Raw genomic sequence first — 23,364 nt, 5'->3', positions numbered from 1 at the left:
GTCAGGCACAGATTCCTGCATTTTTCACAAATCCTTCAAGATTATACTGCATCCTCATATTTGAGAAACACTGGCTTAAAGGGCATGTGACCAAAGAGAGCAAGGTTACTGCATGGCTTAAATTGTTCAGCTTCTAGCGTATCTCTACACAGTGCCACTCAATGTAGCAGAGACTGGAAGGATATTGCCTATTCAAGACAGGAGTAACCTTGCTTTCACACCTTGCCTGATACTTTCCATAACAAAACATAAGACAGTGCTACATAAGTCAGACCATCACTTTTATGACAACAGCTTCAAAAGAACTACAGCTCCCTTCTTACTAATGGTGAGAGCTGAGTTTATGATCTCTGGCTGAAGGAACAACGACAATAAAATCTTTGCTTTCCCTCCATCCCATTACTAGGAACAGCTCATGTGTGTGATTCGAAGAATCACAGCCAACCTAAGCCACGTTAATCTTCTTACTCTATGGCCAGACACTGCATCAAACTAATGAAGAACTCTTCTGGACAACAGAAGTGCCCACCTTATTCCTTTTCCTTTCCTTTCCAACGCTAGGAACAGGAACAAAATAACAAAGACACATGCTGGAGATTTTAAATTCATACAAGTAAAATAAATTACAAAGAGGTTGTAGTATTTTTCTAGAATTTCACAACAAAAAAAATTCTCATGAATTAATTTGTGTAATTTTAACAGGAAATTTAAAAAAGATATTTTGTTGTAAGAGTTTCAGTTATGAGAATAACACCATTATCTGTGCTCAATATTTGACAGCAACTTTAAAGGCCAAGTGTACTGATAAATGAAGATGAACTTTTCTTTTTTCAACAACTTGTGTGCCAACATCCAGTTTCTGGGTTTTATTTAGTACTGGTGTCATGGGTTTTTCCTCATCCCAACCACGACTCTTGTCAAATGTCCACAAAATTCATACCAAAATCAAAAACGAGGAGGGGAAGCAGGGAGGAGTGGTAGAAACAGAGATGGGAGAGAGAACAAGAGCCACATGCAAAATGACCAGGAAAACCCAAGCTCAGTGGCACAGACAACAGGAGCAAAGGAATGCTGACAGAACGATGCTGCATGGTCGAAATGGAGATGCCCAGATGATGCCAGATGGCCAAGTACTTGGGTCACATGTGTGTTTACCAACCTATAAGAACAAGATCTTGACCCAAACTTATAAGATCTTCTAAAAAAGAAAATACTTCACCTAAATTGAAGTAATTCATAAGCCAAACACCAGAAGAGTTCCTTATTTGATGTAAGTTGTGCCTAAAACTTTGGCTGATACAAAGAGACCCGTCCACTAAGGCACCCTGAGGCAATCTGACAATGTGTTGGAGAGAACTTTGTTGTCAGGACCACATCATTATGAGAGTACAGAGAACGAATCACCCGTAGAGGACTGGCTTCTTTGGGTAAACAGTCAACAAGCTCACTGCACTGTTTGTCAAATCCCAACAAGCGAATCCCATAGCCATGTGGGGAAGAAATCATTCGTCCATCAGGGCTGAAGCAAAGTTCTTTGATGTAGCCCCTGCCTACATTGGCTTCTTCAATGTAATGAGTCAGCCGCAAGGAACAGCGAGGTGACACGGGTCGCACTGGAGCTCCTTCTTGGAATTCATAGACACAAGTCCACTGGAGGAGAAAGGAGAAAACCGAGGTTATAGACCCCCAAGTAGTACTCAGAGATACTCTTCATTTCTCAACAGAGCCAAAACCACAGGAGTGTTGCTAGAAATCAGTTAGATGAGTATCACTCTTCTCACCTAATGTGTACTTTCTTTATCTTCATAAGCTAGAGTTATGGTGTGCTATAATGCTTTAAGACCTCTCGTTCCTGAGGCTGGCTATGACTTTGGGAGTAACACATCTCCTTTTCTGAGGGCAGCAACAATCCAGGGCTCAGAGTACGTCTGCCCTCTGCATACTTCAAAGACCCTTCTGCCTTCCTTCAGTTTGGTCTGTAGAGCCAGTGAACTCCTTGTAGACTCCTGTGGCTACCACAGTGGTGAGATGCTAAAGTCTTTTGTTTGTTTTTCAGACAGGGTCTCTATGTATCCCTAGCTCTCCTGGAATTCACTCTGTAGACCAGACTGGCTTCCAACTCTGCCTCCTGAGTGCTAAGATGAACCTACGGTCTTTTAACTCTTCCTCTAGGCATCAGTTTAGCCCCTTTCTTTCTCAGTTTCCCCTGGATTTTAAAGACACAGTGACTATAACTGTCTTACTAATGCCTAAACCTCACATTTACAGCTTAGTGTAACATGTAACATGGTTTTCCTTGTTTTTTTTTTTTTTTGTTTATTTGTTTGTTTGTTTTTCATGATGGGGGCAAGGATGAATAAGCTAGGCATAATATCAGCTGATGTGGCCTTTAAAGCACTTCTCAGCTCACTACACCAAGACAGGAGAGGAAGAAGAGACCGTAAGGGGTGAAGCAACAGAGGGGAGGTAGAGGAGTTGAGAAGCAAGGCTTTAGTAGTATGCCCTGTGGGCAGGGACTGAGCCTGGTTAGCAGCCTAAGATCTGCACATAGGGCAAGGGCAAATTGTCCCATGACCTGCTGAATGGGAAGTGCTGTAGTCTATACCTCCTGATCATCAGTGTTGCTTGAGCACCGAAGAAGGGTGGCCCAGCCTTTGGGGTGCAGCTGTAATGATGTGATGCAGTTTCCACGGTCTCGCTCACCAGGAACTTCAGGGGTTAAGACTTCAAGACTATTTCGTGGAGAAACTCCTGAGATACAAAAAAAATTAAAGATTTTGGATTTTTGTTATCCTAGGACTAAGGCAGAACTGTTTCCTGGCAACCACCTTCTTGCTTTCATCCCTTAGGTTTGCTCTTTACACTATACCACACATAAAACATGATTGGCTGCCCTAACCCCAAATTATGTGAATTTTGCAGCAGGAATAACAAGTAATCTGAGGCATGAAAGCTGAGTGGGGTCTTTTTCCATTGGATCTTTATCTCAAAAGTCTCTTTATTTAAGAACTGAAGTCATGTGTATAAGAAGAATCTACAAAATTAAGCTCACAATTCTCAACTCAGAGCACTTACTGGTCTACAGACCAAAGAAGAAAATACTTGGAATCCAGAACTGCCTTTTAGAAAAAGATCAGGACTTATGCCCCTAAAGACAGTACAGATGCTCCTTTATACTGGGGTTAACACACTCATCCAAAGTTGAAAATATTTTGGTTGTAATGCATTCAATACACTCAACCCACTAGATACCACAGCTCTGAGACAGCTTGCTGTACAGTATTAGCTGTTTATTCTTATAACAGTGTGGCTGATTGGAAGATGCCCTGTTACTTTCCAGAACCATGAGAAAAAGTTATGCATATTGCTCACTGGGAAAAACATCAAAATTCAAAATGTGAAGTTTGGTTTCTGTTGAATGCATGCCACTTTATATCACTGTGAAACTGGAAAAATTATAAGTTAAATAACTGCAAGCCTCTACCCATACTATAGTAGATATAAAACAAGGGTGAGAGACATCTTCCTGGTGACTCTCTATAAGCTGCATCATTTCCTTCAGCCTAGTTCCTAATATGCCACTGCCTCTCATCAGAATATGTAAGGAACCATTTTCACAGATGTCATTAAGAAAGCAGCCTAGAAATTTAGTATCAAGATTCTCCATTTCTTAAATACAGTTCCCAACTACTTCATCTTCAAACTAGACCAAGGTTGGGCCAGGGCAATAAAACCAACACTTCCATCAAGGTTAAAGCACAAGATGGTTGGCCTTCTCAAACGACGACTGTTTCTTAGTTTTTATGTTTATGGACTAAAACTAAACCAAAGAAAGCTATCTGATAGAATCTATTGCTGTAAGATTGTAAACCCAGCTTTTAACTTACCTTCTCGTTGAGAAGCTCGTGACATGTGTTTCTCAGATGAGTTAGAATCACTGTGATGACAAGGGGAACCAGAAACTCTAGAACCAGAAGAACTTGATGAAGTGGTCAAATCTTGAAAAGAAAACCAACAAATAAACCTAGTATAGCTCCTGTAGTATCTTTTAATTTTTTAATTATCTACTTGAACTTTTAAAATACACCTAAAATGTGCCAACAAAAAGTCATGTAAACTGGACTATAACTAAGATGAAGACAACAGCTCATGGTTCTGTTTTGGGTCTGCATTCTCTTTAAAACCTTTCATAGTAAAGACTTGTGTGAAATAAGATAAAAAGCCAAATAAGCATGCAAACATCTTTGCTTTTCTAACATTTCTAAAATAGAAGAAAAAATGAAAATGTGTGGGACAATGAGCATCAGCTACCTGAGTATGTTACGTTACCTCACCCTGCATTCTGGCCACTTCCAGGGAGTCCTTGACAGCCCGACTCTCTCTGACTTATTTATTTACTTTTTGAGACAAGTTTTCTCTGTGTAACAGCTCTGGCTGTCCTGGAACTTGCTTTGTAGAACAGGCTGGGCTCAAACTCACTGAGAACCAAATGCCTCTGCCTCCCAAGTGCTGGAATAAAGGCATTCAGGCACCACCAACCACCCAGTGACTCCCTGTGACATTTGCTACTAGAATCACCACCCTTAGGAAACTGGACAAGTTTTTGGTATTTCAGTCAAGAATGGACAACTTGAGGGGTGTTATTCACACACCTCTAGTTCTAGTACTTGGGAAGCAGAGGCAGGTAGATCTCTGAGTTTGAGACCAGCCTGGTTGGTCTACCTACTGAGTTCCAGGACACCCAGGACCACATAGAGAAACCGTGACTCAAACCTTAAAAAAATTGGTCAACTGCATCTTCTAAATCACTTTCTCATTAAGTTTAAGTCGATTATCACCAGCCAGAGCCTTAATCCACTGAGCCATAATTCTTTGACTAGTAGAAATCAAATAGCTTTTAGAGATAAGACTCTTTCTAGAGGTTCACGTTACTGTTGTTAGAGGTACACACAGTTCATTGAATGTCCTTGGAAAGCTACAAGTAAGCTTCCTGAGGAAGAGCTTTAACCTCTTAAATGTTTTAACCAGAAAATCTTACCTGAACTTGAAGTAGTTCTTCTTGCTCTCAAAATGGGATAGCTGCCTACTTCTAAAGACTTAGTTAAGTCCAGATCATGCAAAATCAAAAGATATCCAGAGGATGTTGAGATCAACATTTTGGAACAATCTGGTGTTAATCTCATTCGCATGAGAAAACGTGTATGAAAGAATTTCTTATGTGGACACCCATCTTCTGTGCACCTAATAAGAAATCAGACACCTAGTATTACTACAGGTATAATGGCTCTTGGTAGCAGACCAATTGCTTTACTCTTAAAGCAGAGCAGAGAACTGATGAATACTTCACACATACACTTTATGCTGCTTTACTTACCACCCCATTTTAATCTCTGACCCCCTTTTTTTTTTTTTTGAGATCATTTCCTGAGTATACCTTCACAATTTTTAAGCAAAACTTTATTGAAGTAAACTCTCACGTCTTTCATTCTTTTGACCGAAGGTTTCACTGAGTATACAACATAAGGATAATGATGGCTCCTCTATGAATGTGAGGAAATTGTTTCACAGTTGCTGTTTGTCAGTCTGCTATCAGCCTGTTACTTAGGATAAAATATTTTTTCTCCACTTCCTTTGGTTGATCTTTTTGTCTTTAGAATCCTGTAATTTTTCTTTGACACATAAGACTTTAGATTTTTATTTATCTTTATGGAGATTCATAAGTTTCTAAATCTTATTATCTGTATTATTCAAACATTCTGAAAATTTTAGTCACTATCAATATTGCCTCTCACGCATTTCCTCTATTCTTTTGCAGATCTAGATGTTTGGATCATTCACATTTGATGACTCTATTCATTCATCTTTCTTATTTCTTCATTTCTTTATGTTGTGCCCTGGTAACTTTTTAATTATCTACCCAACTATCTAATTTAGTCTTTTAAATTGTTTGTGGGGGAAAAATCCCCAGCACCTCTAGCAGGCTAAGCATGCACTCTACCAATGAGACACAATCCAACCTTTTTTGCTTCCTCAATTATATTTGGTTCTTTTTCAAGATCTGTCTACCTAGTCTCTTTGATAGATTTTCATTCTTTTTAAATTTCCTGTTTTGGTTATTGTAAAAGTCATGAACCATGTAATAACCACACTTGTGGAGGACAACCTGCAGGAATTTATTCTCTCTTTTTACCATGTGGGTCCCAAGGATTAAAACCTGGTATCAGGTGCCTTTACCCACTGAGCTTCCTTGTCAAAACACATTGAAAATTTTTAAATGAAGAGCTGTGGCTCATTACCCAGAGGCTGAACAGTATTAGTCTGTTAAAAAGCTTCTCTTTCTACTGTATCTTATTTTTGCTTCAAGCACTCAAGTATTATATAGAAGAGAATATGGGTAACAAGTTATTTTGTTTTATTCTCCCCATGTTGTCTCTCTATCCTCCAAATAACTTGGTACTTATGTTTCCTTTATTACAAGTTTTCCTCAATCATCTGATTATCATTGGATGCCTGCTCATAGTTTAAGAGCAAGGGATTCAAGCCACTGGGAACTGAGTACAGGGCAGGATGAAGCCATTTCTGAGAAAGCTCTTAGTACTTAGATCTTTGGAGGCAACAACTGAAAGAAACTAAAAATGTCTAAGTAAGCTCAACATTTAGTGTGCATTACCACTCAGTCACCTTGGTTTTGGCAAGGCACTGAAGCCTCCAACTATTTCTGGCATCTTTCAATATGGCATTATTTTCTATATTGCCCTCTTTGCAGAAATAGAAACCGCCACATGGTGTGGCGGTTAAGAGCACTGACTGTTCTTTCAAAGAAACCAGGTTCAATTCCCAGCACCCACATGGCAGCTCAACGTCTGTAACTCTAAGATCTGACACTCTCACACAAACATACATATAGGCAAAACAACAATGTACACAAAATAAAAATAAATCATAAAAATATATTTTTTAAAAAATGATGCCCATTAGAAGGGGTGGAGAGTAGTAAGTTCTTAAATGTTTCTCATGCAAATCTCTACTTTAGCTACCCCTTTCGGTACAGGATACTCAGAGTTGCCAATCCCTTTGGTTTCTGAGAATTCTTGGTAAACTAAAATTTTAAACTTTTCCCTCTGTAACTTAGGATTTAGTTTTCTTTTTTAACATTATTTGTGTGTGTGTCCGCGCGCGTGTGTGCGTGTGCACGTGCATGTGTATGTATATCACATGCATGGAGGTGCTTGGGGAAGCCAAAAAGTTGCGTTGGATCCCCTGAAGCTGTAGTTACTGCAGCTGTGAGCCACCTGACATAGTGCTGGGAACAGAACTCAGATCCTCTGGAAGAGCAGTAGGTACTCTTAAACTCTGAGTCATCTCTCCAGACCTAGGATTTAGTTGTTTTGAACTTCTTGAGTGAAACTGCCATTACTAAATTAATTGCCATTTATCTACCTGTCTCCCAGCTTCTAAAATTCTATTGCCTAAGTTCTTCTATTTTCCTATCATTAAGTTTATGTTTGACCTCCAGCCCCACCCACTTTGGTTGAGTCAGGGCCTCACTATTTAGCCTTGACTGACCAGGAACTTATGTAGACCAAACTGGAAATAAACTTGCTGAGATTCTACTGCTCCTAGGATTATTATAGTTTTTGAGTCTTCTTATCTATAGGTTTTATTTATATATTATGAAGACTTAAATGTAGGTCTTACAATTAACATAAAGGCTATCCATTTGCTGTGAAATTATATACTGTAGCTTCATGTGGAGACATAATTCCAGCACTTAGGAGGTTAAGGCAAGAGGACCTAGAGTTAGAGACTAGCTTGGTCTACATAGTAAGTTCCAGGCCAGTCTTAGTGACTCAGTGAAACCCCATCTCACGTTATATATAACAATCTAGATGTGGTGGCACATGCTTATAATCACAGCTTTTGGAAGGGTAAGGCTGGAGGATCAGGAGTTGAAGGTCATGCCCAGTTACAGCATAAATTGGAGGCCACTGTGAATTGTAAGACACTATTTCAAAAACAAAAAACAAATACCACTCAAATAAACCAACTAAAATTTATGTATTTATATTTGTGAATACGTATAAGTCTATATATGAAACACACATATAAACTTCATTTCCAAAGTACAGGCATATATGCCTATATACTAACTCTGGCAAGAAGACAGCAAGCTCAAGGATAAATTGGGCTACAAAGTGAGATCTGTCTCACAATAAAACAAAAAAGAAAAAATTTAAACTATTTTTAAGGATAATTCACACAAGAAAATAGGAACATGATTTGTACATTATCTTATACCTAGTAATCTTCAGTTGTTTTTGTTTGTTTGTTTTGCTTTTTTCCAATACAGGATTTCTCTGAGTATCCCTAGCTATTTCAGAACTCGCTCTGTAGACCAGGCTGGCCTTGAACTCAAGAGCTCTACCTGCCTCTGCCTCCTGAGGCTGGGATTAAAGGCATGTGCCACTACCACCCAGTCTTTAGTTATTTTTAATTGAGTAAAATGTGGTGTACAAAATTGTATGAGGGGCTAGAGATATGGCTCATTAGTTAAGAGCATTGACTGCTCTTCCAGAGGACCCGGGTTCAATTCCCAGCACCCACATGGTAGCTCACACTTGTCTATAACTCCAATTCCAGGGCTTCTGACACCTTCAGACATACATACAGGTAAAACATCAATGAACACAAATAAAAACAAATTACCAAATAAATAAAAAAATTGTATATGAAAATTGTGTGCTCTTACAGTATACAACATCATTTTTCTTTTTTGTGGTGCCAGGGAACAAATCTGGGGCTTGCACATACTAAACTTGTACTCTACTACTAAGCTACATTCCCAGCCCACAACATGTTTTGAAATGTTTACATTGTTTTGCTAATAATTAATTTATGTATTATTTTATATACTTTCAAGAATCTTTTTTATTTTTTTATTTTTGGTTTTGAGAGAGTATCTTTCTACATAGCCCAAGTTGTTCTGGAACTCACTATGTAGACTAGGCTGGCCTTGAACTCACAAAGCTATACCTGCCTCTGCTTTTTAAGTGCTGGGATTAAAGGCTACCAAGGCCCTCTCTCAGGGATTTTCAAGTATTACACACTGTTATTAACAACGGCCACTATTTGCTGTCCCTAATTGAAATTTTATATCTGCTGACCAACCTTTTCCCTGTGCACCAGTTTTCAGCTCATTAGGTACTTATCATTATTCCAATCATTGCTTCTCCAAGACTACTTTTCTAATGTGTCATTTCATGTTTGGCTTATTTCAGTTAAGATGTGTCCACTAGGTTTATTTATGTTGCTGAAAAAGATTTCCTTATTTTAAGGAGCTGAATAATATTATGTGTGTATGTACCACATTTTAAAAATCCACTCATCTGCTGGATTCTGTACAATGAGTGAGTGAGTACAGATCTTTAGCAGCTGGGTGTGTACCTAGTGGAGAAACTGCTAGATTATTATGGGGGTTCTTTTTTTCTTTTTTAGGACATTCCATACTTTCCCATAATTCCTATCTAACAATTTTGGTTATGCTTACTAATTTGATTATTTTTCTGAAGACTTCCTAGGATTTTTTTTTTTTTTCTTTTTTGGGTATAGATAAGAGGTTGGAAAGCTATGGCTATGGACTAAACCTGGTCCACTGGCTATTTTTATACAGTATGCATGAACACAGCCATACAAACTTATGTATTGATCCCGTGTGGCTGCTCAGAAGCCACACACTATCAAAAGCGAAAATATTTCTTTACTTGGTCTTTCACAGAAAGTTTGTCAATACCTGCAAGTCACATAATCTGTGAATATTAAATTTCCAATCCATACACATACAGGATGATTTTTCTTTTATTGTACCATCCTAACCATGACACCAATTAATAACAGTAGTAATGGTGGGCATATTCTCTTTCCTGATTTTATAGAGAAACTCACTATGTAGATCAGGTTGGTCACTGCCTCCCAGGTGTTGGATTAAGAGCATGCAGCACCAGGCCCGGCTGATACACTACCTTGTATTAATCTATTTACCATTGAGAGAGATCTGACTGGCTCCATTTTTGGAGGCAATTATGAAGACAGCTACTGTAAACATTAATGTACAAGTCTGGGTGTACATATATATGTTCATCTTCTTGAGTAGACACACCTAGGAGGGAGAATTTCTGGAATACAGGCTAACTATACTTAGTATCTCATAAAGCTGGCAAACTGAGCCAGACATGGTAGCACACACCTTTAATCTCAGCACTCTGAAGGCAGACATAGGCAGATCTTTGAGTCGGAGGCCAGCCTATAGTGATCTCCAGGACAGGCAGGACTATGTAGAAAAGACCCTATATCAAAACAAACAAACAAAAAAGAAAGCAAGGTGGCAAACTGTAATTCCAGTAATGGGAATTCTAATAATGAGGCTTTCAGTAATGAGTTCCAGTTTGCCATTTCTGCTATTGTTATTAATAATATTGAGTCTTTCAATACAAACATATTATCTCTCCATTCATTTACACTTTTTATTTCAGCAATGCTTTAGTTTTTACTGCACAAATCATATACACATCACACACATATACATGTACACACACAGGTATTTATTTACTGTGATAGGGGTCAAACCCAAGGCATCATGAATAGGCAAGTGCTCTCCTGTTGTGAGATACTCTCAGCCCAAATCTTATACTTTTGTTAAATTTATTCCTAAATTATCCTATTTTTTTCTGATACCATAGTGAGATGGAAATGTGTTTTTTTATTTTATTCGCCTTTGAATTGTTTTTCTACTCATATATAAAAATGTAAGTGGGTTTGTGTATTAATCTTATGTATCTACTTATAATTAGAAATATGGTTGGGTTCATGTATTGATTAATCTTTTGTATCTGCCCACACACAGAAGTATTATTAGATTTTGTATACTAATCTTGTATATTTGCTCATAGGCAGAAATATAATTTGGTTTTGTATATTAATTAATCTTGTATATCTACTCATATATAAAATACAGTTGATTTTTGTGTATTAATCTTTTATCTTGTGGACTTGCTGAAATTAGCGCTAGGGATTTTCACGTTTTCTACATAGCGTGCAGATCTTTGCAACTGAAGACTGACTGATTTCTCTGCAGTTTGGATGCGTTTGACTTTTCCTGTCTGATTGCACCTCCACAGCTATGCTGTTGCTTCAGTACAATTTGGAAAAAGTGATGCTAGCTCTATTCTCAATCTTATGGGGCTTCGAGGCTTTAAGCCACAGATTTTTCATGAGTGTTTTCATGTTGAGGAAGTTCCTTTTATAATTAATTGTATCACAAAAAGTTGTTAGTCTTATTTAAAAAGTGCTTTTCTATCTTCACTAGGATGATTATATGGGATTTGAACTTTATTAAATATGATGTATTACATTAATTATTACACTAATTGATTTTTGGATATTAAGCCAATTTGCATTCCTAGAATAAATTCTGTTTGATTATAGCACATAATCCTTTATATGTGCTACTAAATTTAATTTTTTTTTAAAAATGACTTTCCTTTTTTTTTGGTTTCTCGAGACAGGGTTTATCTGTATTGTTTTGGAGCCTGTTCTGGAACTACCTCTGTAGATCAGGCTGGCCTCGAACTCATAGAGATTCTGCCTGCCTCTGCCTCCTGAGTGTGGGATTAAATATGTGTGCCAGGATTAAAGGTGTATACTACCATCACCCAGCTTCAGTTCAATTTCCTTAGCTCCTGCAGGTCTGTCTGTATATCTAGATTTTAAAAATTTTATTGTCAAGTCAATTCTAGTAATATGTGTCCTGGGTATTTGCCTACCTAAACTGTCTAATTTGTTGCCAAGAGATGTTCATTACTCCCTTATAATCCTTTAGTTTCTAAGTATCTTTTATTTAACAACTTTTTTTTTTTTTTTTTGCTTTTAAGACAAGGCCTTGCTATGTGTAACATAGGTAGGACTCAAACTCATGATCCTTCTGCTTCAGCTGAAATGTGGGTGCCACTATTTCAATTTCTGTTAAGTTGGTGGTGATATACTCTTTAGTTTTTAAATTATGACTGAATGTCAAATTTTATAAAACAAAGAATCGTATAAATGTATCTAATTTATCTGCTACTATAATTAAACTAATAAAATATCTATTCATTTTTTAGAATAAATTCAGCTTGGTTTGGTATTTTGAGTAATATCTTCTACAATTTAATTTCTATTTAGAACATTTTTATCAGTATTCATATTATATACTGGATTTTCTTTTTTCCTTCTAACATTATCTTTGCTATGTTTGGCTACCCAGATCATACTATAATAGCTTTATACATGAGGCACAAATCCCTTTTCTAGAACCTGACCAGTTTAGTTAGAATGTTATTAACAATATTTGGTAGAAATCACCAATAAAATTATCTGTGCTGCCTTTTTATTAGTAAATACATTTTAATTTTTATTATTTAATTATGATTTCTTTTTAGCCGGGTATTGGTGGCTCACGCCTTTAATCCCAGCACTTGGGAGGCAGAGGCAGGAGGATTTCTGTGAGTTGGAGTCCAGTCTGGTCTACAGAGCTAGTTCCAGGACAGGCTCCAAAGCAATACAGAGAAACTCTATCTCAAAAAAAATTTTGTTTTAAAATTATGAATCTACATACTATGTCTTGTGTGGGTATATTTATGTGAGTGTAGGTGCCCAGGCAGGTAAGAAAAGATTAGCATTGGATACCCTGAAGCTGGAGTTGTAAGCCTTAAGCTGCCCACTGTAGATGCTGGAAGCCAAACTATGTCCTTCAAAAGAGAGTAAGATACTGGGTGTTGATGGCACACACCTTTAATCCCAGCACTTGGGAAGCATAGGCAGGCAGATCTCTGTGAGTTTGAGGCCAGCCTGGTCTACAAGAGCTAGTTCCAGGACAGTCTTCAAAGCCACAGAGAAACCCTGTCCCAATAAATAAACAAACAAACTGACAAATGCCAAACAACAATAACAACAAAAAACAAACCAACAAACAAAAAAAGAAAGAAAGAGAGAGATATAACTATCGAGACATCTCTCCAGGTCCCAATTTTTGTCACTTTGTAATGGTCTCAGCAAAAATAGTGTTCAGTCCTGTATAAACAAACACTGGGTAGTTAAATGAGAGTGGAACAGGGCCTTTGAATATTACTGTATAAAGGGGACTTCAGCTACTAGATCATGGGATAAAGAGTGGTACCAGAAGGTGCAGAGTATCACTTAGAGCATGAATATGTATTAATTAGTAGGGCAGAAGTTCACTATGTGTGTGTGTTGGGGAATCAAACCTAGACCTAGTGTAGCTAAGTATCTGAGGCCCCAGCAAGTTCAGTCTTCTAATAGCAGCTTCTGCTGAACCAACGAAGGTTGGCTAAATATCAGACTTGGTAAGAAGTAAATTCTCATTGGTCAGTTTTGCTAAGGTGCTGGTTTTTGTTCTGATTTGATCTGATCTGATTTGAGTTGCTTGAGACAGGGTCTCACTATGTAGCCCAGGCAGGCCTGAAGTACCCTGTAATCCTCCTGCTTCAGTCTTCTAAATCCTAGGACTATACAAATGTGTCATTATATTTAGCTTCAGAGATGTCTAGGTCATCAAAGTTTTAAAGTATATTGGTATAAACGTGTTGTTGCTGATTCTTAACCTTTAAAGTATTTTATTATTTAATGTGCATGTATGTGTGGGCACATGTGGAGGACAGAGGGCAACTTTCAGAAGTGGGTTCTCTCTTTCCACTATGTAAGCCTGGGGGTAGGGGAATTGACTCAGGTTGTCAGGTTTGGTGGGAAGAGGCTTTATCTACTGAGCCATTTCATTGGCCACATAGTATTGCTGTTTTGAGACAGGGTCATATTATGTACTCCAACCTGGCCCTGAATCTATGATCCTCCTGCCTCAGGCTCTGTGTTGGGAAAACAAGTGTATGTTACCATATCTAATTTATATTTTGGTTATATCTCCTTTTTTCATTGCTAGTATTTAATTTTGTCTTTTGAAGAATCTTTCCCTACCTCAATCTGATTAGCTTTTTAGAGAACAGACTTTTTAAAAAAATCTTACTGTATCCCCCACCATTTTTTTTTTTTTCCCCCAGTCAGATTCTCACTATATAGCTCTGGCTGTCCTGGAACACACAGTGATCCATTGGCCTCTGCTTCTCAAGTGCTGAGATTAAAGGTGTGAACTATTGTGCCTGACTACATTTTTGTTTTCTTCTATCTTTAAAAAAAAAATATTCATTGGTATTTTGCTTGCATGTATGTCTGTGTGAAAGTGTCAGATCCCCTTGAGCTGAAGTTAGACATTGTGAAATACCATGTTGGTGCTGGGAATTGAATCTGAGTCCTCTAAAAGAGCAGCCAGTGCTCTTAATCACTGAGCCATCTCTCTAGCCCTGTATTTTCATTTTTAATACTGATTTTATACTTCTACTTGTATTATTTCCATACATCTTTTACTGAGTTTACCCCACTTTTCTCCGATGTCTTTAAATAAATTCATCAACTGTCAGTCCTCTAATTTCACTACATTTGGGATCTTTTCTCTCTTTCTTCCTCAATTTCATCCTCTTCCTGCCTCAAACTCTCAAATGCTCAATTGCTGGAATTACAGTGTGAACTGGCATGCTAAGCTAAATGTGGGAACTTCTAATAACTGCATTATTTTATTTTTACTGAGTTCAGAGAAAATGGTTTGTATGACAGCATTTCTTTGCTAGCTACTGTACAGTTTAATTCAAAGTTCTTTTTTTTTTTTTTTTTTTTTTCTTTAGGTCTGTTTGAAGGGATATCTGTTTGGGGGAGCAGAATTCTAAGAAAAATGTATGTGTGGTGCTTAGTAATATTTAAATTTTCTAAAGCCTTACTCAGTTTTTAAGTCCTTTTTAAAAAGCATGATGTGTATGTGTGAGAGGGAGTGTATCATGGCATATGTGTAGAGGTCAGAGGTCCATTCTCTTCTTCCACACTTATGTGGGTTCTGGGGATGGAACTCACATCGTCAGACATGCAGAACAAATGCCTTATGTACTAATCCACATCCTTGGCCTTTTTAAAGGTCTACCTTTATCTATTAGAAAAATGAAAAAAATGGACCTGATATTTTTCTATTGATTTCTTGCTCATTTTTCTTGTAATTCTGTCACGTTTTGCTTCTAGTAAGTTTTATTTTTATGTACATATAAGAATTCACTTATATTCTAGTAAAGCTAGCCTTTTAATACAGTACTTTTTTACTGGTTATAATGCTCCTTGCCTTAAATACCATTTTGTCTACTACTAATGTGGCCACAACTGTTTTCTTCTGATGATCAGTTCCTATTTTGTTTTCTGGTTTTGTTATGTTTTATGTAGATCATTTAGAGAACACATAGTTTGACTTTACTGTTTAATATCCCACCATGTTTTAATTGGCCACTTTAGGTATCTGCCATTGAGCATTGGCCCTTTTATTACATTATTTTGAGACAAGGACTAACTAAATTGTCTAGTTTAGTCTTGAATTTACAGCTTTTTTTTGCCTCAACAATCCCAGTAACTGGGATTACAGATCCAGTTTGTCTTTGTTTTCTAAGAAAAAGTGTTACTATGTAACCCAGGCAGGCCTTCAATTCCTCCTTCCTCAAATTCCCAAGGGATCAAAGAAATGTGCTATCACTGTGGCCTGCTTGCATTTGAAACGACTTTATCCACCAACTTTTATGCTTCTATTGAACTATTTTATTAGGTTTTCACTCTTCTAATTTGGAAATTATTACTTATATCCCTATTGGAATTTTCTTCCTAAATTTAACTCCCACAGTACATTTACATTTTCATTTTAAAAGGTGTGTTTGTATTTGTTGAAAAACAATGACTCTGTTCTCCACTCAAACACTGGGTGTACTAGAAATTATTTTACTAAGAATATCTCCTTTTAAACATAACAATTGAAGACTCTAGTATGTCCACTATATTAACAATTCACCATACCTCAGTTAACAACAACCCAAGCTTCAACTCTGTAAACCATCCCTCTGTAAGGAAACCCCTTCTTGCAGTGCTTCACAGCTGAGCACTGTATAAACTGTGCTGTGTACCAAAGCACACTGAGACGCTGTGGCCCCTGCCAAGCTGGTGCCAGCAGGTACCCTTTTTCTTCCACAGACAATTCAAACCACAGACAACCGAAACGATCCCATGCATTGTTTCTAAACACTGCTTCTATGTCACAGTCATTCCAAATGAGAACTGCTTTTTAATGCATGAAGATAAAATTTTAAAAACTACAAAATAAATACGTACAGAATCAAAGGACTAAAAAATGAGGAATATTTTTGTTTCGCAAAGGAAATAAAAATACTTTCCCTTATATTTAGGAAATTCATTTTTATAAACCAGTTTTCTTCATTAGTTATATGCCTTGATCTCCTACCCAAGAAATTTCCCCCATTTACTTCTTTATTTTTTGCAGTGGTGGGCCCATGCAGGCTAGAAAAGCTCTCTGCCACTTATATATTCACCCTGATTTCCAAAATCTTCAGTTTTAATACAAGACTAAATGTAATAATAGAAGGAACCATGGTTTGGCTTTTTTGTTTCTTCCTACTCTTTTTTTTTTTTTTTTTTTTTTTCCTTTAGACTGGGTTCTACATTGCCCTGGTTGTTCTGGAACTTTCTATGTAGACCAGGTTGGCCTCAAACTCACAAGCAATCCACCTGCCTCTGCCTCCCTGGGTGCTGGGATTAAAGGCTTGCACCACCATACCTGCCCCAGAAGCATCTCATATAGCTCAGGCTATCCTCCAAGCTACTATGTAATCAAGGATGACCTTGAACTTCTGATCTTTCTGTGTCTACATCTGTAGTGCTGGGATAACATGCTTACATCACCATGTCTGGTTTTATGTGGTGATGAGGGGCAAATGCCAGGCTTCATGAATGCTAAGTGAGTGCTCAATCAAGTGAGCCATGTCCGCAGTCCCTTGTTTTTCTCCCCCCAATAAAGCTAACTTTTTGACACCCCACTCCCAGCTCTAGATCAGAACACTGAACTTGTAAAAAGAAAAGAAGTTTTACAGTATTACATTCCTAACATGGTCTCCTATTTACAAACCTGTTAGTGTCCCAAATAATGACATTTCCATCAAATCCTGATGTTACTAAGAGTCTTGTATTAGTATCATATTCGATGTTCTTCACCCAGCTAGTGTGACCATGTAAAGTGCATACTTTGGTGTTCAATTTTCTCAGATCCCATAGTGCTATTGTAGTATCATCAGAGCAGGTAGCAAATAGCCGGTTATCAAGAAATCTACAAAAGCAGAAAAGAAAAACTGGTTCATTTAATCTCTACTAAAGAAAATATGACTTTAGAAACAATCTCTATATTACCAATGGGAATCAAAGGTCTGCAACCTCCTTGTAGAACCCTAGCAATTCTGACACAATAGACAGTGCCTTTGTTCACACAGCCAGACTACTAACTAATGGAGACATACTATAACTGGCCTATGTCACTGTTGATTTTATTTGAAACTAGAAATTGTGAACAGGTGTCTGGAGCACAGTTTGTAGAAATAAATAAATAAATAAATAAAGAAAGAAAGAAAGAAAGAAAGAAAGAAAGAAAGAAAGAGGGAGGGAAGGAAGGAGGGAGGGAGGGAGGGAGGGAAAAAAGGAGGGAGGAAGGAAGGAAAAGACTCCAGAACCTGCTACAAAAATGAAAATAAAATAAAAATAAGTAAATAAAAAACAGATTTTAAGGACTTGATTGTTCAGGGGACATTGTATTAGACAAAAGATTGTAAAGATTTACATATAAAACTTGCAATTCAAAGTGCCATCATTTAAATCTATTAATTCAAAAGCATTCCCCAAATAATCTCCAAGGCCACATTTTATTAGTCAAGACTGTAAGATGAATTTAGGCTATAATATAGACTTTTTATAATTTTTTTTACTCATTTTCCAATCCTTAGTAACAACATACAAACAGTTATACCTGACCACTCACTTTTGCTTCTTTCTAATTTAATAGTAGTAGTGTGGTGCCTTTAGCAAACACCGTTACATATAACTTCATAGTCTCTGGTAGAACAAATGAATTTTGGAGTGTCTTCCAATATAAAATTATATATAATTCTATAAAATAAACATCAATATCCACAAACATCACAACCTCACTGCAATTTATCATGGCACTCTGTCTTTTTCTTGTTTATAAGACAACAGCCTATTCTCAGGCTGTCTCCCATCCAAGTACTTAAGCAGGCCTAGCTTCTGTTCAGAAGGTCTGCGTGTGAACTTGCCTAGCATGTTCCAGGTGGTATGCTGTAGACTTCATGGCTTTAATTGTAGGCTTTCCTCCTCTTCCTCAATTTTGTTTTCTTTTTAATATTTAGCTGCCACCTACAGGAAGCCAGCACCCCGCCCCCTTTTTCTTCATTAAATGCAGCCTCCTTTATTTAGTCTAGGGTAGTTTACAAATACGCTAAAGCTCCCCAATCACTCTAATTTTTTGGGTGTGTGTGTGTGGGGGGGGTGTTTGTATGTGCACATGTATGTGCAGGTTCACTTATAGAGTCAGAGGTTGTCTCCTCTATTGTTCTTCACTTTACTTTTTGAGATAGGGCCTCTTGACTGAAGCTGAAGCTTGTACTTCTGCTAGAATGGAGTCACACATGAGTGCCACTGAGCCCAACTTTTTGGTGGATGCTGGTGAACTGAACTGAGATTCATATGCATGTACTTTATCCACTGAGCTATTTTCCCAGTCCAGCACTCTACTCTTCTAGATAGGATTTTCTCTGTATAGCCCCAGCTGTCCTGGAACTTGTTCTATAGACTAGGCTGGCCTCTGAACTTATATTGTAATATTTAACACTGTAGGGTAAGGAGCAACTTTATGAAACTTTATAAACTCCTTGAAGACAGGGGAAAGTACCTACCACATGATTAGAGCTGTAGTGCCAAGCACATATGCTTATTTATTTGATTTACTTAAGAGACAGGGTACTGTATAGCCAGGCTGGCCTCAAACAACACTGAACTTAGGATTGTCTCTATACAGGCGTGGGCCACCATGCCCAGTTTATGTGGTGCTAAAGATCAAAACCAGGGCTTAGTTCATGAAAAGCAAGAACTTTGCCAACTAAGGTACATCTCCATTTCTACCTGTAAATGTTTATTAAATGAATTAATTAAAGAAGTGCATTACCCAGAAGACAAAAACACAGTTACATTAAATAATTATGTGGAATAAGCAAAATAAAGGATGAGTTAGGAAAGTACAATGAGAACTAACTGAAAATGAATAGGAACTCCCAGAGGTAAGAAACATATACGTAAAGGATTGTTGTATGTGGTCAAGGAGACAAATGGGGAACTTACTTATTCCAGTGATTCCCAGTGGTGTTTCTCCCCGTCTCCCTCCATCCATGCCTACTCTAAATCTCACTATGTAGTCCTGGTTGACCTGAAATTCACTATGCAGACCATGCTAGCCTCAAATTTAGAGATCCTCATGATTCTTCTTGCCTCTTCCTTCCAAGTGATGGGATTAAAAGGTATGTATCTCCATTCACTTCAAGGGTTTTAAGGAAGAGAGTAAGATGATTTTATAGCAATTTTAAGATCATTTTGATGATCAAGTCTCCAAACTTTTGGGTTTTTATGTTTTTAAAGATTTATTATGTAGTATTCTGTCTGTCCATATGCCTGCCTGCCAAGATCTCATTACAGATGGTTGTGAGCCACCATGTAGTTGTTGGGAATTAAACTCAGGACCTCTAGAAGAACAGCCACTCCTCTTAATTGCTGAGCCATCTCTCCATCCCCCTTTTTATTTTAAAAGTTAAGTAAGATGAAGAAATCATCTTTTCAATATTTTTTAATAAAATAACTAAAACATAACTATTGCATAAAGGATATTTTAATCTCCAAAATGTACAAAGAATCTTGGAGTAAAAGCTAATAATTTTGAATTAAGTTTACCTTAATGAAAATTTAATACTTTGACTTTAGTTTATTCATTTCCTTCCCCAAAGCATTAACTAACAAATTTTTATATTGGTAAAGAGAATAAATCATACAATAGTAAGAATAGTGTGTAGATGAACACATCATCTATGGCAATTTTTATCCCAAAATACATGCATGTACAGAGTATAAAGTATTAGATAAGCCCCTGTATATGTGTCCCATTCCTCTCCACCTAAAATTTCGAATAGCCTAGAAAGCTATTAACTGTTGGATTGGGATGTAGAGTGCTTGCCTGGATTTGCAATCCCAGCATGTACTTGGGTGGCAAAAGTGGCTATGAGTGAGTTCAAGGCCAGCCAGGGTTACATGAGATGCTGTCTTAGAAAAAGAAAAGTTATAAGATGTTTCTAACTCTACATTCTTTAGCAAGTAGGAGCTCTTCTTGCATAATCATTGAAATCTGTCTATATCAGAGCCTTTCAACTGTGTCCTCACAACTAAGTTGGCTATAAAAGCTCTGGGTAGACCTCTGTCTGGAGGTGCTAAGCTCTCTATTTGAGGAACACTGGAAAAGGGCAAAGGCAACTGAAAATGAAATTTTTTAGGATCTACATCTTATTGTCCAAGTCAAAATATTGTTGAATATTTCAAATAAAATTAGACCAAAAAAAAAAAACAAATCTCAAAAACTCTAAATCTTGGGTGGGTTTTCTTTTTCTTTCTTTCTTTTTTTTTTTTTTTTTTTTTTTTTAATAATCTCTGCAATGGAATTAGAATATTCTATCTCCCTTTATATTTGAGTTTAAACTATAATGAAGATCATTTTTTCCATAAATCTCAGATTTTATCAGCTGTCTCAAGAGCCAATGAGCTGTTCATGAAATCCTAGGTGTCTCTTGTGCCATCATTTCCATCACTTTGGTTTTTTCTGATAGTTTCTCTATCAGGTCCAATATTGCCAATGATTTTGTATGTATCTTGTCCTCTTCTCCAATATCATTTCCAGGGTTTTGTAGAAATACACATGCATGAAATATATTTTCCCTTAACTGGAAATATTGTATTTGTCTTATGTTGTATGAAATATACAAAATAGCCCAAGACCAACAAAGACTGTGGATTAGTAAGTAGGTGCTGCATTGTTTTTTTGTTTTTTTTTTGTCACATTATCAGTGACTATTCTTATAGTTTTACCTTGGAGCTTTCTCCTTTACAACCTCATAATTACAGGGATCTGGATTGCTTTCATTTAAATATAAAATTCTCAGGAATAAGAAGTATGCCTATACAATGTATTTAAATCATAAACACTTTTCTTTCTTAAAACATGAACAGAAAATATTCTCAACTATCATTGTTATTTTACAAGATTAACAATTATCAAAACTAAAAAATAAACTAGAAGACATTACCAATAATGTGCAAAATGACAACCAAGAATGAAACCAGAATATGTATGTATGCCCATACTCCTGGACGATTACAGTGAGGTGGTCTCATGGAACCATGTATGATTCTATTTCTACTAATCTCTGTATATGAAGCCTTGGAGAAATCTCTTCATAAGAGTCATGATTTCCTTACTGCTTAAAACAAGTATGACATCTATCTCCCATGAAGACATGATAAATATCAAACTAGTTCAGGCAGAAGGACCACAAGAAAAGACCTGCCAGACCAGCCTGCCCTATACATGGCAAGACCTCAAAAAACAAATATAAAAATTATTTATTTGTGTGTGTGTGTGTGTGTGTGTGTGTGTGTGTGTGTGTGTGTGTGTGCGCGCGCGCGCGCACGCGCACGCGTGCATGTACATACACTCACTCTTTGGTGCCCATGTGGAGACATGTGGAGTCTGTTCTCTCCTTCTACCATGTGGGTCCCAGGGACTAAACTTCCGGTTGTCAGGTCTGACAGCAAAGCACCTGTTGTCCCCCACTCACTCAAAGTTTTAAAAATCTTTAACAATATAGCATATTAAACATGTACTGGTTTGACACACAGTAAATAATCAAGAAATGGAAGTTAGTATTATTAACTAGTGCACAAAAGTTCATGCGACTTTTCAGATCCTTAACCTCTTAGGTTGCTTGTGCTTCTAAACAAACTTCAAACTCCATTTTCCTAGATGCAAATTTGTAGGCACATATGCTGCGGTAGCATGCTGACGACAGCACATGAGAGCTGACACTGATAAAGAATTCAAACAGGTTAGTAAAATGTCATTTTGAGTAGGGGCAAAACTTGGTACAAGTCTATTCTTTTTGAGATACAAAAATTTTCAAATGTAAAATATTAGAAATAGAGACAATTAAAACGAATATAACAAACACCTGTGATACCCACCACCCAGCTTTATCAAATTTTAACATTTCATTATCTTTCAGAATTGTCTGAAAATACAAACATATTTGAAGTACATTGTGAGTCCCTCCCCAAGCCCATTCCCCTCCCTCCCTCTCCAGAGGGAACCACTATCCAAAAATTTGTCATTCCCCATGCACATGTTTAATACCATGAATTAATGTGTATGTATCCATTATTTTTCTATACTTTTTATATCCAATTTATTCTGGAGAGATTTAATGAGCACCTACCATGCACAAGGCATGGTTCTAGGTGTCAAGATAGAACAAATGCATGCCTTCATCAAGCTTACATTTATGAAGCTTCAAAATTTTATATAAATGGTATCACACCATACAGCTCACTCTACAATTTGCTTTTCTGTCTCATCCTTATACTTCTGAGATGTTTTTGGTTCATTTAACTGATGTATAGTATTCCATTGTACACTAAACTTTATCTGCTTTCCTCTTAACATTCAAGTCATTTCCACCTTCTTTTTATTCTAATGCTATAATGAACTTTTCCTCCTTTATGCACCTAACTCACATGGTTAGGTGTGCATTAATTTCTTAAAAGTATAATGATCTCTAATTTTACCAGGCACTACTGAACTGCTTCAAAACTGTGTTACCCATTTAGACAACCAATATACCTAAGGGTTATGTCTAATCACTGCCAATACTTGTATTTCTTCACTGACAAGTGATGAACTTGAAAACCTTTCCAAATAAATTGCTCACTGTGATTCTTGAATGCTTTTGTTTGTTTGTTTTGGTGTTTGGTTTTTTCAAGATAGAGTTTCTCTGTAGCTTTGCAGGCTGGCCTGGAACTCCCTGTGTAGATCAGGCTGGCCTTGAACTTACAGAGATCCACCTGCCTCTGTCTCCCAAGTGCTAGGATTAAAGGTGTGTGCCACCACTGACTGGCTCTATTAAGGTTTCTGTAACAAAACTACAATGACAGTTTGTTTCACTCAGCTGAATTCATAAATAGTTAATGGTTCATGCTTTTAGTGCTTTAAAAATCTTTCTTGGGCTTGAAAGA

The 23,364-nt window shown here is 37.1% G+C and overlaps 1 protein-coding gene across 2 annotated transcripts in view; it reads right to left on the bottom strand.

Moving 5' to 3' along the window:
- Positions 1 to 591: 591 nt before the first annotated feature.
- The window catches only part of Dcaf10 (DDB1 and CUL4 associated factor 10), a 36,141-nt gene continuing 13,368 nt past the window's right edge, over positions 592 to 23,364 (bottom strand). Inside the window, exons 3-7 of one of the 2 annotated variants that reach the window (XM_051187718.1) lie at positions 17,105 to 17,302; positions 5,039 to 5,241; positions 3,888 to 3,998; positions 2,606 to 2,751; positions 592 to 1,650 (exon numbers count right to left, since the gene is read on the bottom strand). In XM_051187718.1, coding sequence (XP_051043675.1) covers positions 1,282 to 1,650; positions 2,606 to 2,751; positions 3,888 to 3,998; positions 5,039 to 5,241; positions 17,105 to 17,302 — 1,027 coding nt within the window. In that variant the 3' untranslated portion in view covers positions 592 to 1,281. The remainder of the gene's footprint in view (positions 1,651 to 2,605; positions 2,752 to 3,887; positions 3,999 to 5,038; positions 5,242 to 17,104; positions 17,303 to 23,364) is intronic. The other variant, XM_051187720.1, reaches the window with a different exon arrangement.

This window comes from Phodopus roborovskii, unplaced genomic scaffold (genome assembly GCF_943737965.1).
Source record: "Phodopus roborovskii unplaced genomic scaffold, PHOROB, whole genome shotgun sequence".
NCBI classification, from domain to species: Eukaryota; Metazoa; Chordata; class Mammalia; order Rodentia; family Cricetidae; genus Phodopus; species Phodopus roborovskii.
This window is presented reverse-complemented; position numbering and strand designations above follow the sequence as displayed.